Below are 13,903 nucleotides of genomic sequence, written 5' to 3' on the forward strand. Positions count from 1 at the left end.
TTTTCTCAATTATTAATTACAGTACCGAATAAATTCATGACTGCTTTCTCTTTTCATCTTGATATCTAAAGTACTATTCCTTAACTTTTTTAATCAAGTTTGACATGAAAAAAAACATGCAATAATATCATTGAATTAAGTTGATCAATAAGTGAAAGAATGAAAGTGAAGTAGCCTATTCAAAGTTGAAATTATTTATCAAACTATACATGTGTAACATTCATGTCTCACATTGGAAATATGATGAGTAGCCTACATAGAATGGATGGTTTATAAATATGCTAAGTCCAACGTTACTTAGTTATTAGGTGAAACTGAGCTTTATAAAGGATTCTCGAAAAGTTTCAAATTGATTAGTTCTTTTAGGGTGATTGTACAGTTGTGACTAGAATTTTTCCTTAGATCGTTACAACATAAGTCACGATCAAGCTGTCTATAACTTCTTATCTTAATATGTTCCTCAAAGCTGGTTGCATGCTGGCAAGAGTCTACCTACCTTATCTTGCAAACAGGATTCACAACTTTTTTTCAAAAAAGCCATAATTGAAGAATCTAGCTACAATTCTGATTGGTAAACCACACAATAGCTCCCACTGCTGTTCAAATTATTGGTTTTTGAGGGTCCATTTAGTGCAATCTGTTCCAATAGTCAAGAGTGGGCCATTTATCTCTGACCCTCAACCTAAAACTTAATTCCCCTCCACCTTGCCTTGCAGCTGTCAGCCTGTCTCAATTCATATCTATCTATACATATTGCATACCAGCAAGCAAGTGATCATTAAGAGCCATTCTAGATTTCTAGATAATCAAAGTTTATATTGATCCAAAATCTTCCAATTTCTCTGCTCATTCCACCAACTATATATAATATACGTATGAAGCGCATCTAACCATATACTGAATTTCTTGACGAAATTCATAGCTTAAGATCCTTGACGAGGGGATTGTTAGGAAATAAATACTACTTTCCAGACTCAGTGAGAAGCGAAAAATAATAAAGAAGAACAAGCAATCACATACACGTAGATTTGTGTAATTCACCAATACCAATTACGTCTAAAAGTTGCACCGAGATTTCATTATTTATTGAGAAACAATACAAGGAATCGCCAATGCAACACAAAATCCTAAAAAACATATGTGATTATAAATACGATCCTTAACCGAATCAAAACATCGAAATGAGTTAAAAAATAAAAAAATAAAATAAAAAATTCCAAGCCCAATTAAGCCCCCACTCCATGGACAAAGCCTAAGGAAAAACACCATTTACTCAAACAGCTAGGGACCCCAACACATTACACATGAACAGATGGGACTAGTAGTGAGGAGCCTAAGGATGCGCATATACAGCATAAACCCTCGCTTAGCAGATATGATGGAGCCGACATCTATAACCGTCATCCACTGTGCAATACGAACCAGAGATGCATGCCGTGTGCATCCTTTTCTTCTTTTCTTTGCTTGGCGCGTTAATTGATGGTGATGGTTGGAATTGTAGGGAGCAATTTATTATAAGTGAAGTTTGTTGCAACTGCAGTTACTCCACTGATTAGGTATTTTGTTAATTAAGAATGCTTGCTTGCTTTTGCCTTAAAACCTCGAATGAAGGCCAACAAAATCGATCCGGCCGACAGCATCCATCCCCCTCCGGCCAAAACAGATGAAATTCCGTGACTGAAGCAAATGGCATATGAATGTACAGGATGGCCGGTAGTCTAGTAGGCGTGTCGTTACATCTTAAAAGTAATTAATTTGGCACATGACACGTACGCATGATAGTACAGTTTTGTGAATTTGTGGATAGTTAATATCTTGATGCAACAGTGAAATTAATGCACAAAGTCGTGTATTTTGCACATGCATGTAGTTTTTTGAACAGAGATCTAGTCATGATGAACGGCGATGATCGATGTCAACGCAATCTTACCACATGCTGAATATATATCAAGCTAATTAGCTTCGATTCCTTTGGGTACGTACGTTGGACACATCGAATGTGACGAGATTTTTGGATGCCATTTTGAGAATGGAGTAGGCTACTCTTTCTAGCAATTAATCATATATGCCTAACTATATTTCTTAATTGAAATGGGCGGGCAGGCAATCTCTGATTCTCTATGCTAGCTTATTGCGTGTTTTTTTTTCTCACCCATCACTCTTTTTGCCAAATTTGCTACCACCAGCAATATCTAACTAAAGGAGTATCGTATCCATCGGTCAAAAAGTATTTGAAAAGTGGCTCACTTAATCAAATAATCAGATCGATACGCAATGAGCGATAGATTCTTTACGAGGTTTAGATAAAGAAGAATAAATCATTTATATATATATATATATATATCTAAGTCGATAGAAAAATATAAATTTAATCATTTAATTAATGCTTTAATATTCCCCATCATGTGTGTGTGGGCTTAAAGTACTCTCTTTTAATAGGCGGGGCTTAACACGTTGAATATTTAATTGAACTCAGGGCCTCTACTCTGATACCATGCATATTAAATCATCATTTTTTTTTTAAAAAAGTTTAAACTGGTAGGAAGAGGTAAATTTAATCATTTAATCAATATTTTAACAATTACCCCCATAGCATGTGGTCCTATGAATTCAATGGTGAATTTGTACATCTCTTATATAGATAGATACGGACAAATTAAAGATGCATGTGCAATAAAATTAAACCAAACATTTATCTTTGTGCATGGAATTATTATTTTGGAATTGTTGGGATCGCGTCACATGGGTTGGGGGATGTGGGGGTGACGAACATATAATTACTCTTTGAGAAATTTTATGAAGCTCCAATTGTGACAAAAGCCCTTTTGAAAATAGTAACACTGACGTGGATAAGGCTTTACCTAGTACGTTACGCACCTACACATCAAATGAATTATTCATTGAGACAAGTTACCTTTTTCTTTTTCTTTTTCTTTTTTAATTTAAGTCGTAGATCTGGAGATCATTGACAGGTTCAAGTTCGGTAATCTTAAGGACAATGATGAGATATGAAAAAGGGACTTCCACCAAACAAACAACTTCTGAGAATTTCAGAAGATGTACGCAACCCTTGTCTGATCACAATTCTCTCTTGCGACGTTGGTTGGGTTATATGCAGGCCAATGAATGAGCCGATCGAGATGAACAAAGGCAGTATTGTCGATCATATATATGCTATTCCTTACGACTTTAAATTTTCTGGCACGAGAGAATTCCATGCGTCTTTAACCATAGGTAAAGAAAATCTTTCCCTAGCGGGCCTACGTACAGTTTCCTCTTGTGGATCAGCAGACAAGCTAAGCACTATTCCTTGAAGCGTGCATGAAATGGGGACGCCTACCCGGTGCATTAATTCCTCCATTTGCATGTGGGGTTATCAATTCCGAGCCAGCGAGCCTTGTGTGGGCAATATTGAAATCGCTGTCAGTGGTTACTTTCTTGAAATTGTATACGCCAAACGGGTGATGACTTCCTGTGAAGATAGATTATCTTGGCGATCCGTCGGATATTGTGTTGGAATGCAAATTAAAGTGGGACAATTTTCAGTTGAGTTTTTAAACCTCTTTCTCAACCAGTTTAAATGATATCTATCTAAGCCTTCTTTAATTGGGAGCAGCTAATTAAGTTTAATAGTTTAATAGTTTAATTTAATGGATGTTAATTAGCTAGCCCGGCCTGTACCAAAAATGAGCAAAAATTAAAGGAGTCACATTCGGCTATAGTTCTATGCAAATTTGTATTAGCGGATCAAGATCCTCTTTGATCCCGTTTGGCTTTACAGTTTTACAAGTCAAAAAAAAATATGTTTTTAAACAAAATCACAAAAAAGTTTTCCGTTTTAAAATGTGTTTTTAAAAACAATTGTTTGAAAATGTGATTTTCTTTTTTTCCCATGTTTTTAAAGTGCTAGCAATGAGTGTGTTTTAAAAAATACACGATTTTAAAACCCAAACCGCATTTTTAAAGGCCAAGACCACAATTTTACCTGACATGACGCTTGAATATGTTTTTTAAAAATTACGTTTTCATTAATCATATTTTAAAATCATTATTTTTCAAGTGAAATTGAGAATATTCATTTAATGGCCATATTGAATTTAATAAATTTAATGGTATATATGTTGTCATATTGTAAATATGTTGATACGTTATTTAAAATTTTTAAAGGATGTGGCACCATCAAGGACGGAGGGAGGGTGGGGGGCTGGCAGGGGCCATGCCTCTCCCCCCAAATTTCCTAAAAAAAAAAATAATTAAAGGTGGGAAAAAAAATAATCTAAAAAATAAAAAAATATAAGGTAAAAATAAAAATTTAGCTTACTTAGCCCCTACCAATTTTTTTTTTTTTTTGCCATTGGCCCCTGTCCATAAGAACTTCTGGCTCCGTCCCTGGGCACCATATACATCATTAAATGTAACAAAACAAAATATAGACATTAAATGGGCAAAAGCATCATGGGTGTATATGAAGCTAACCAAGGTTACATTCAATGCCCTAAAAGATGCTAAATAAGAATTAAAAACATATCATTGCAATAAATATTTACTTTTTTTGAAAATTTAAGATATTGCCATATTTGGCATAAAATTGAGACCTCGATGTTAGGTAATTGTGAGATGGGTCCTCAAAGGGTAGCTCAATTCGCTGGAGATCACGCTTCATGAAGCGGAGGTCACTAGTTCGAATCCTCACTCTTCCCTCTTGCATAGACATGTCAAAAAAAAAAAAAAAAAAAAGGTAATTGTGAGATGGCTATTACGAAGCCCACGTGTTCGGATAAGTGTTCAAATAACCCAAAACTTGTTTTGACAAATGTGCTTTATAAATATCTCTTACAATTACTATCAATTCGATCAGATAATTATACATCAAGGGACTTTAACCATTTTGGATAAGGCTCATGTAAAGAAGTTCTTTGTTTTGCTTGAGTGGTAAAATGATGGGGAAAAGCTAGGTTTGTGGACAAGTATCAAGTTCAGATTGTTAAGCAGAACAAAACAAAAGAGGAGAGGGCACTTTGCATAAAGGAAGCACAAAAGTAGTTTTGAGGTGATATGATTCTTAGCACCATATACTACTTGCAACGTGGTTTGGAAGAATTTCATCACCCATAATTTGTTCATTATGTTGATTTTATTGATATTTACGCTTTAGAGTCTGACTCTGACAGTAAGGCTGGCATTCATAGATTACACGTACATATATATTGTCATTGACTTGCATCACCTAAGTTTTCGTGCATTCCAAGGACTCCTCTATTTAGTTATTTTTTAATCCAAAGGAACGATCAACGGACGACGATCATTGGAGCCATCAAGAGTAACACTCCCATAGCCCCATGTCATGAATTATGATGCCACAATCTGATTTTAAGCTTATGAGATGACGTCAAACCACTTGATCACCAAGTGGAACTAGCATTTTTGAGGAATTCTTGAATTCCAGACAATGGAGCTTACCACAAAATAAATCAATAACTAAAATCAAAGGATGTTTGGAGTGGAAATTAAGAGCATTTAACATTTTAAGGTTTTTTTTTTTTTTTTTTTTTTTTTTTTTTTTTTTTATCATTCTTATATGTACTTAAAATGCATGTAATTTTCACATGTATTTAAATTGATTTAACCAGGAAAAAATAGACATAAATTTTCTATAAACTGGTATCTCGAACTTAAAAGTATGTTGCTGGCTTTGCTCAATTCACCACTGTTGGACCAAAGAAGGGTTTGGTGGATTTCAACCGTTGAACTAATTGCCGCAGTTCCTCTGCCTATGCTATTGGTGAAAATGCTACTGTTAGAGATATAATCTTATATGTGTCGTATAAAATTTCTTATAAATTAATTTATAGAAATTTTTTTTGTCTATTTTTCCGCCGGTTAAATCAAAATAATTTGGAATCTTGTTAATCTAAGCACGTCAACAAGCCAAATAAACGGTGGGCCTGGCCTCCCCGCTTTTATGCAATGCGAGATTTGATTCTCAGGTGAGCCTATTATCCCTAATCAAATCCAAAAACCATGCGTCACTCAAAAACTTTACGATAAATAGACCGCTTACACATATATCTATCACAATCATAACAATCATTAATAACCTTTAACTAAATCAATCTTTTGTTAATCAACCACGCACCCTTTTATCCATTATTTTACATATATATATATATATATATATATTCAAAATATCGTGAAGCGAGAAAATAAAACCCCACCGGCTAAGTTTGTACATTGAATTTTGTACTTCACGCTAGCTAAGGTACGTGACCCCAGCTCTGAAGCCCAAATATCTCCCTGCCCTGCTAACGAGTACGCCTCCCGTGCCATCCCCACCGTTGAACCATCCCCACCGTTGAAAACGCAGAAGATGGAGTAGACGGGAGTTTAGATTGATCGGACGGTGGATAAGGGAGGCGCAGGTGCGCGTGAGGGAGAGAGAAGAAGAGCCTGGATTGAAAGGGCTGGACCTGGACTGGCGTCTGGACCCTCCGAGAAAACCTCACTGGAAGTGACTTTTGTTTGCTACTCCCGAGGTCTCTGTCTCTGAATAGCGAGTGGTGGTGGACATAGAAAGAGAAACACTGTGCGCACCAACCTCCACTGTCCAAGGAGATCACACACAGCTTCAAACCTCACCTTCGCTTTTCGTTCTAAATAAAACGCGCTCTCTTTCTCTAGGCTTCTTTTTCGAAGCTACTACTACTGCTTGAGAGGAAAAAAAAAGAAAAAAAACTTGTGTCTTTCTCTCTCGCTCGTAACTTGACTTATCAAAGCTTATAAATGTGTGAGAGACTCGAATCCGAATAGGGTTGTGCTGTGTTGTGCGTGAGAAATGGATCCGCCGGCTATGATGGACGAGGGATCGTTTACGAACGCGAATGTGCCGCCGTACAACCTGGCGGAGATCTGGCAGTTCCCGATGAATGGCGGCGAGGGCGTGGGGGAGTTTGGACGGGGATTGGGGCTGGGGAGCGCGCAGTTCGGGGACGTTAGCGGTGCGAATCAGGACGTTTCGGGGAGTGATCCAATGAGTTTGGACCTGAGAGCGAATCACGGCGGTGGTGGTAGAGGCGGTGCTAATGGCGGTGGTGCGAAGAAGCGGCGTGATTTGGATGACGAGTCCGCCAAGGGCGTCTCCACCAGCAATATTGGCAATGGCAATGGCGCGGTATGTGTTCGAAATTCATCAACTTTTCTTTATTAGCTTTCTTGGCTTTGCTAAATCTATGGACAAATCTAGAATTGATTGAATGAATTGAGAAATGGGTATCCGAGTGAAATAACTTGTAAATCATGTTTTAGTTCCTAATTTGATGGTCTGTATGTATAATACCACATGGAGTTCAGAGAATGAAAAAACCGAGTGTTTGTGGATGTTTAGCTTATATGATCGAGTTGGGATGGTTGTGATGATGGGTTTCTTTGTGCCAAAATTTGCATGCGCAGAGTGATTGCGACGGAAAGCGGCTCAAAACATCAGGATGTGGGGATGAGAATGTCGATTCAAAAGCTGAAGCAGAAGCCAATTCAGGCAAGCGTGTGGAAGAGAATCCTCAACCACCGCCGGAGCCGCCCAAGCAAGACTACATCCACGTACGAGCGAGAAGGGGTCAAGCTACTGACAGCCACAGTCTAGCGGAAAGAGTAATTTCTCACTTCAATCCCACTTGATACTGTTGCTTAATTTGGATTACTCGGGCTTTTAGATCCGGCCAGATACCTATGACGCAATCTACTCTTTATAATAGTATTTCTGTTACAATTGGAAATTGATGTAAGCATGTAACAGTGACTTGCATGAAAGCTACTGAATGAGTTTTACTGATTGGAGTCATTTGGTGGACAGGCTAGAAGAGAAAAGATAAGCGAGAGGATGAAAATTCTCCAGGATCTGGTCCCTGGCTGTAACAAGGTATGGCGTTTCTATTTCTGGAATTTATTCTTCTTCGATCTATTTATTTGTACGTGAAAAAATAAAATAACCGAATATAATTTTGAGTTTCGTTTTAAGTTTTTTAACATAGGATTAATTACTGTTTACCGAGTATGCTTTTGAATTCAGGTTATTGGCAAAGCGCTGGTTCTTGATGAAATAATTAATTACATCCAATCGCTACAGCATCAGGTTGAGGTATGATGAATCCGTTAACTAGTTTAATTAGCTTCTTGTTCTATTCTGTTTTTTTTTAATTGCTAACTAATGGTCGGTTTGGTTTAATAATTTTAAAACGTGCGGTTTGAAAAAATAACGATTTAAAATATAGTTAATGAAAACACGATTTTTAAGAACAGAGTTAGCATTTGGTAAAATTTTTGTTTGGTTTTTAAAAAATCACAATTTTTTCAAACGAGACATTTTTCATGTTTTTATTTAAAAAAGCACCTTTGACTTTTGAAATTAAATTATTGGGTGAAACAGACTCTAAATCTGAAGTTGAGCCTTATAAAGTCTACTGGATTTTTTCAGTTCTTGTCAATGAAGCTCGAAGCAGTTAATACAAGAGTGAGCCCTGGTATTGAAGTGTTTCCTTCTAAAGATGAAACTCATGTAAGTCCTCTGCTTAATACATTTATCTTTGAATGCTATTTTCTCTTTTATTGCTTTTGATTATTGAATTAAGCATTATGGCTCCTTTTTCTTTTACCCCTTGATTTCTACTACTATCTTTGCACAAAAAGAGTACAAATGTATACTGTAGATGAACAATACACCAAATACATCTACTTTAAATGGACATGTCGCTTTTTTCCCAAGTTTCTTATTTTTTTTGAAGGGATTTTTCCCAAATTCCTGACGGATTGTTTGCTTGCTGTTTCAAGGAAATGAATTTTTTTTCTAGATTTAATCTAGCAATTAGTTGACTGGAAACTACTGTATATGTCTGATAGCAATTAAAGAATTCTGGAATTTAATTAAGATTAGGGCATGCCTTTTAGGCTAGGAAAAATAAACTACAAAATACTTTTTTTTTTTCAAGAACTGTGACGATTTTAGCAAATTGATTTATTGTGTCGGTTTGGTTTACAGACATTTGATACTGCTGGCATGGTGTTTGGCTCACAAGCTACAAGGGAGTACACCCGTGGGTCATCACCAGAGTGGTTGCACATGCAGGTTGGTGGTGGTTTTGAGAGAACGTAGTCTATGAAGCCTTCGTTCATGCCCCAAAAGGGAAAAGAAAAAAAAAAAAATGAAGTCCTTAATTTGTAATAAAAGCATTAAGAGGCAATGCTTACTCCCCCTTCAGTGGTTGTCACTGAATATACCCCCAATATACTTCAACATGTTAAACTAAAAACAGACACATCAGGCATGGAGCTGTGGAATTGCTGTCTATAAGAGACTGCTTTTAAGTTACTATATGAACAACTCCATTTGTTTGTGTGTTGGAATATGAATTCTTTTGCTTCATATAGTTTGTAGCAGCCTTCAACGTTGTCTCTGTGCTAGCTAATATCCAATTGTAACCTCCTAGAGCGAGTGTTGTTCTTTGTGAATTAAAGAATGTCGCTTGTTGAGAAGCTGAAGCCTTTAATAAATTAAGCCAGTCTAGTGCTATTCATTTTGGAGGTCCTGACTGAGTTGACAACGGGCCTTTCTTTCTTTCTTGGTAAAAAAAGTCTTTCTGAATTTCTGCTGCACATTTTTTCTTTTTGATTTTGTCAGAGATATAGTATCAACTGATGCACTGTAAGCACTCCGGATGATAGGCATATAATTGATGTCTGGAAGTTGCACTATGAAACCTATATTCTTTATAAGTAAAATGACCTTTTAAGTATTGTGAAGAAATGGTTGTTGGGGATGGAGAATGAGTTTGGTGAAGCAAGCATGGCACTGTTTACAAATATAGAACAAAAGTAATGCTACCTTTCGCGTTTATTTATCATAAAAACCACTTAAAACACGTCATATCAGCTCATGTAAAATGAGTGTGAAGAATAACATTACTCGTGCAACAAACATGAGAAAGTCTCCCAAGGATTTAAACTAACAAAGGCCAAGGAAGAATTAAAAGTGGTGATGGATGCCTAAAAGCACGATTTGAATGTGTTACAAATATCTATCTCGTGCTGAAATGAAACAGCAAATTTATTTTCAGTTTGATTTTTAAATACTCGATTCTTAGTTGCATCTGTCTACGGATTGGGTAGACATTTCCACCCTTTTTTGGTCTCCCTTTCTCTATTTCCCTCAGTTGAATTGTTGAACACAATGGGATAAAGCAAAGCTTGACACCAACGGTAGGTTCTGCAATTGCCTAGTGCATCCTTGTTTAATTCATTAATTGGTACCGTCAGAACTGCAGCAATCAAACCAGTTAATCGCTCAGAAAAAAGAAAATCAAAATCAGTTAATAGGGCGAAGGGACGCAAACACAGATCAAAGAAAAAACCCTCCCGGAGATTCACAACGTCATATGTATTCAGTAGACAAGCCATGAACCATTTAATAACAAAGCAGTTTGACTCACTTCCTACTCAAATTTACATTTTCCTAGTTACATCTGCCCAACAACTCAAAGAGGCCAATAAAGTTAAATGTATTCTAGTAGTCATGTAGCATTTCGTGAAGAGAGGATCAAAAGGAGAGAAATAGAGAGGGAGAGAGGGAAAGCAAAGTGGCATTCTGTGAGGAAATTCTGGAAGAGAGCGCTCCGGGGCCAAGTTGTGAAGATTATGCAACAGGTTGTGTTGTTCCAAAGGAACTTCCCCCCCGGTTAAAACTGCTCCCACTTGATTGGAAATACGAAACGGCTGCCCATATCACGCGTAGGAGCAGGATCACCACAAACACAGAGCCTCCAAGAGTGCAGATCACCTGCAATCAATAATCAACATTATTTGTTGGCTCATTTTGCCTATTGTGATATGTCCATTAATCAGTCATTTCAGAATGCTAAAGACAGTAAGTCATTCGGGATGCTTTTGAATTGTGGATAATATGTTTTTTTTTTTTTGATAAGTTGTGGATAATATGTTTTAAAGTAAAACAAAAAAAAATCCAAAAAAGAAGAAGAAGAGAATGGTATTTGGTAAGTAAATGGGCCTATTAAATAGCTTGTTTGGTTTATAAAAAATGATATCTATATATCCAACAACTATGGCAATATTCAAAGATGGCTTTCAAATCCATGTTCACATGTGGTTTGCTCAAAATTGAACGTCAAACAGTTAACTATTAAAATTTAGTGAAGGCAGAGCGATACCTCAAGAAGTGCTTTAAGAATAGAAAGTGAACCCAGTAGTAGAATCCCATCAACTGCAAAAGACACCTGAATTCCCAATGAAAGATTATAAAATAAATTTAGCATTATTTGAAAGATCAGCAGCCAACTAGAACTTACAATTGACTTTTGCCAAGAGTTGCAACAATTTGCCCATATTAGCATGCAGAGATACAGATAATAATAAAGCACGTGCAGTTCATAACGTCTGAGCTTCCATAACAATAGGTTCTCTGCTTTTGCAAAGCATGGTATCCTGGCCTTTATGGTGTATGCTGCTCTTTGGAAATGCATATTCATATGAAGGGGTCTTTACAAATGGTGCATGATGAATGCTGGCCTCTATGGTGTATGCTGTTCATAAGCAGTTGCCACTTATAATGCCACTTACAAATGAGAGGAAACACCACTTTCAATGCAAATAACAACCAATCTTCTCCTGAATTTAGCACCAACCCTAGAACATTGGAATAGGAGTCTCCCCATTTCATTTGAAATGGAGAGTATATATCCATAGGATACTTCATAGTCAGATTTAAAATGGGTGCATCTAACGGTGTACATGATATTACATTATTTAAACTTTTAAAAAGACGTGGCAACATTGACACTATTTACACCGTTAAATGCATTAACTTTAAACCTTAACCATGAAATGGAGATGATTCTTGTCAAGGGGTTAGCATTTGTTTTCTTTTTATTAGTTAGGTACACACATCTAGCGGGTCTTCGGTCTACGACCTCACCCTTCACATCATTTTTATAGTGGGAGAAAGAGTCATTTGAGTTAGAGCTCATTGACATTTGGGATCAACATTCATGTCATGCCCTCTATGATATTATAGATTCACAGGCTTCTGATCTCTAAAATCTTGCTTGAACAGACCGACCCAAATTGCCTATGCCAATAAACATTGATATGGCAACCCGAGCCATATGCATCCATCACAGCTCGGTGCTTAATAGCACTACTGATTAGTGACTTCACCAAATAACCCAGAGACACACATCATGTACAATGAATTTAACATTCCCTCATGTCGACTCAACATTCCTCTTTTTCATGCATCAATTTGCGCAAAAATTCCTACATTGCAAACAGTGCGTGAAAAACTATTATTAGACATGACAAAAACGCCAGTAAAATTTTAGAAATCACTTCATCTGACAGGGTGTTAGACCGATCCAACATAACCGGCCGCGCCAATTCTACCAAGAGAATTCAAACGTGAGAAGTTTGTAACTCTAAAATGTTACACATGTAACACAAAACCCAGCACTCAATTGATTCTCAAACAACTATATCGTGCCCATTCGAGTGATTTTCTAAAAAACTGAGCACTTCCTACCCAGCAAAATTCATTGCTTTTATGCAGTCATTAAGGAATAGATGATAATTACCAGCTGGGGCGGTATTGCGGAAGGCAAAACAGAGCGCGAGGCCCTCTTGGCACGCTTGGAGACTTTCTTGAGCATGCTTTGCAGGAACCTGATCAACAAATCAACGCTGCTTTCTGTGTCTTCCTCGTCGCTCTCGTCCTCGACCACATCATCACCTTCAAAGAAATCCCCATCAATCTCCTCTGCTTCTTCGCCCGTTGAAGTGTTAAGCTGAGACCATACACCATCCTAACAGTCAACTCCAATTTCTAACTGCTGAGTGTCCGTGCGTGTGTCAGCGCGTGCTTGTTGGAGAGAGAGAGAGAGAGAGAGAGAGAGAGAAAGAGACCTGGCTTTGGCAAATGCTGATTATGGGCTTTATACGATGGGTGTGGTGGTGGTGAGGGAAGGAGAAAATTGCCGACGGTGAGAGCGAGGAGTGGAGGTGCGTGATGTTGATCAACGGGGATAACGTTGCTGCTCCTGCCATTATCGTTCGACTCGGATTACAAGCGGTACTACGAAGCTTTAGCATATTTCTTGGGCCGGGTTTTCGTCAGAACAAGCCCAAGTCCATTGAGTGGATCGATCAACCATTGTCTTTCCCTTCTTGAAAGTTGAAACCCATGGCCACATTTATGTTGAAGAAAAGAAAAAGAATATGCCAATTGATTATATAATTTTCTGAGATAAAATTAAATACTGCAATATTTTGTTAAGATTAGTAGGGATTAGCTTGTTTTAACATAATTTGGTAGGATTATCAATTGATCCGATCTATTCAAATAGATCTATATCCATGAAAATACCAAAAAGTTAAAAACCGTTTTCATGTTTTCGTAAATTGATGAGGCCAAATTATAAATATCTTTAGTTACGATATTGAATTACCATAAATAAAATTGATTTTATAGGTTACAAATAATGAAAATTTTATATTGTCAATATAAACAGTAAATTTCATATATTTTCATTGCTATCTCTTATATTATACCTCTTTAGTATTGAATATTTCAATTATTAAGAATTATTATGTATAAAAATAAGTTATTTTCTAGTTATCAATTAATATATTTTCGTCTTATCATAGTTTTCTTATTTATTTATTTATATTGAAATAATCGTCTTATCATAGTTTATCCTTCGTTCTTTTTTGGTATAATGTTCATAGTTAACCACAACTATAGGGCCAGTGTCTATAAAACTACTTTTTGAATTTTTTTTTTTGAAAAAGTACACATAACTTCCTCGAATTACCACTTTATTGTCAATGTACCCCATAAATTACCAATTGT

The 13,903-nt window shown here is 36.7% G+C and overlaps 2 protein-coding genes across 2 annotated transcripts; one reads left to right on the plus strand and one right to left on the minus strand.

Annotated features, from left to right (window-relative positions):
- The first annotated feature begins 6,298 nt into the window (after positions 1 to 6,298).
- LOC133858416 (transcription factor BHLH089) lies at positions 6,299 to 9,566 on the plus strand. The gene is made up of 6 exons (XM_062293884.1): positions 6,299 to 7,168; positions 7,447 to 7,644; positions 7,847 to 7,912; positions 8,063 to 8,131; positions 8,468 to 8,548; positions 9,029 to 9,566. Exons 1-6 carry the CDS (start codon positions 6,833 to 6,835, stop codon positions 9,140 to 9,142), a joined length of 864 nt encoding a protein of 287 aa, XP_062149868.1. The 5' UTR covers positions 6,299 to 6,832; the 3' UTR covers positions 9,143 to 9,566.
- An 823-nt stretch (positions 9,567 to 10,389) lies between these two features.
- On the minus strand, positions 10,390 to 13,120 carry LOC133858436 (protein SHORT HYPOCOTYL IN WHITE LIGHT 1). The gene is made up of 4 exons (XM_062293905.1): positions 12,958 to 13,120; positions 12,630 to 12,839; positions 11,211 to 11,276; positions 10,390 to 10,822 (listed from the first exon to the last, which is right to left on the minus strand). Exons 1-4 carry the CDS (start codon positions 13,096 to 13,098, stop codon positions 10,679 to 10,681), a joined length of 561 nt encoding a protein of 186 aa, XP_062149889.1. The 5' UTR covers positions 13,099 to 13,120; the 3' UTR covers positions 10,390 to 10,678.
- Between the last annotated feature and the right edge of the window lie 783 nt (positions 13,121 to 13,903).

This window comes from Alnus glutinosa, chromosome 1 (assembly GCF_958979055.1).
Source record: "Alnus glutinosa chromosome 1, dhAlnGlut1.1, whole genome shotgun sequence".
NCBI classification, from domain to species: Eukaryota; Viridiplantae; Streptophyta; class Magnoliopsida; order Fagales; family Betulaceae; genus Alnus; species Alnus glutinosa.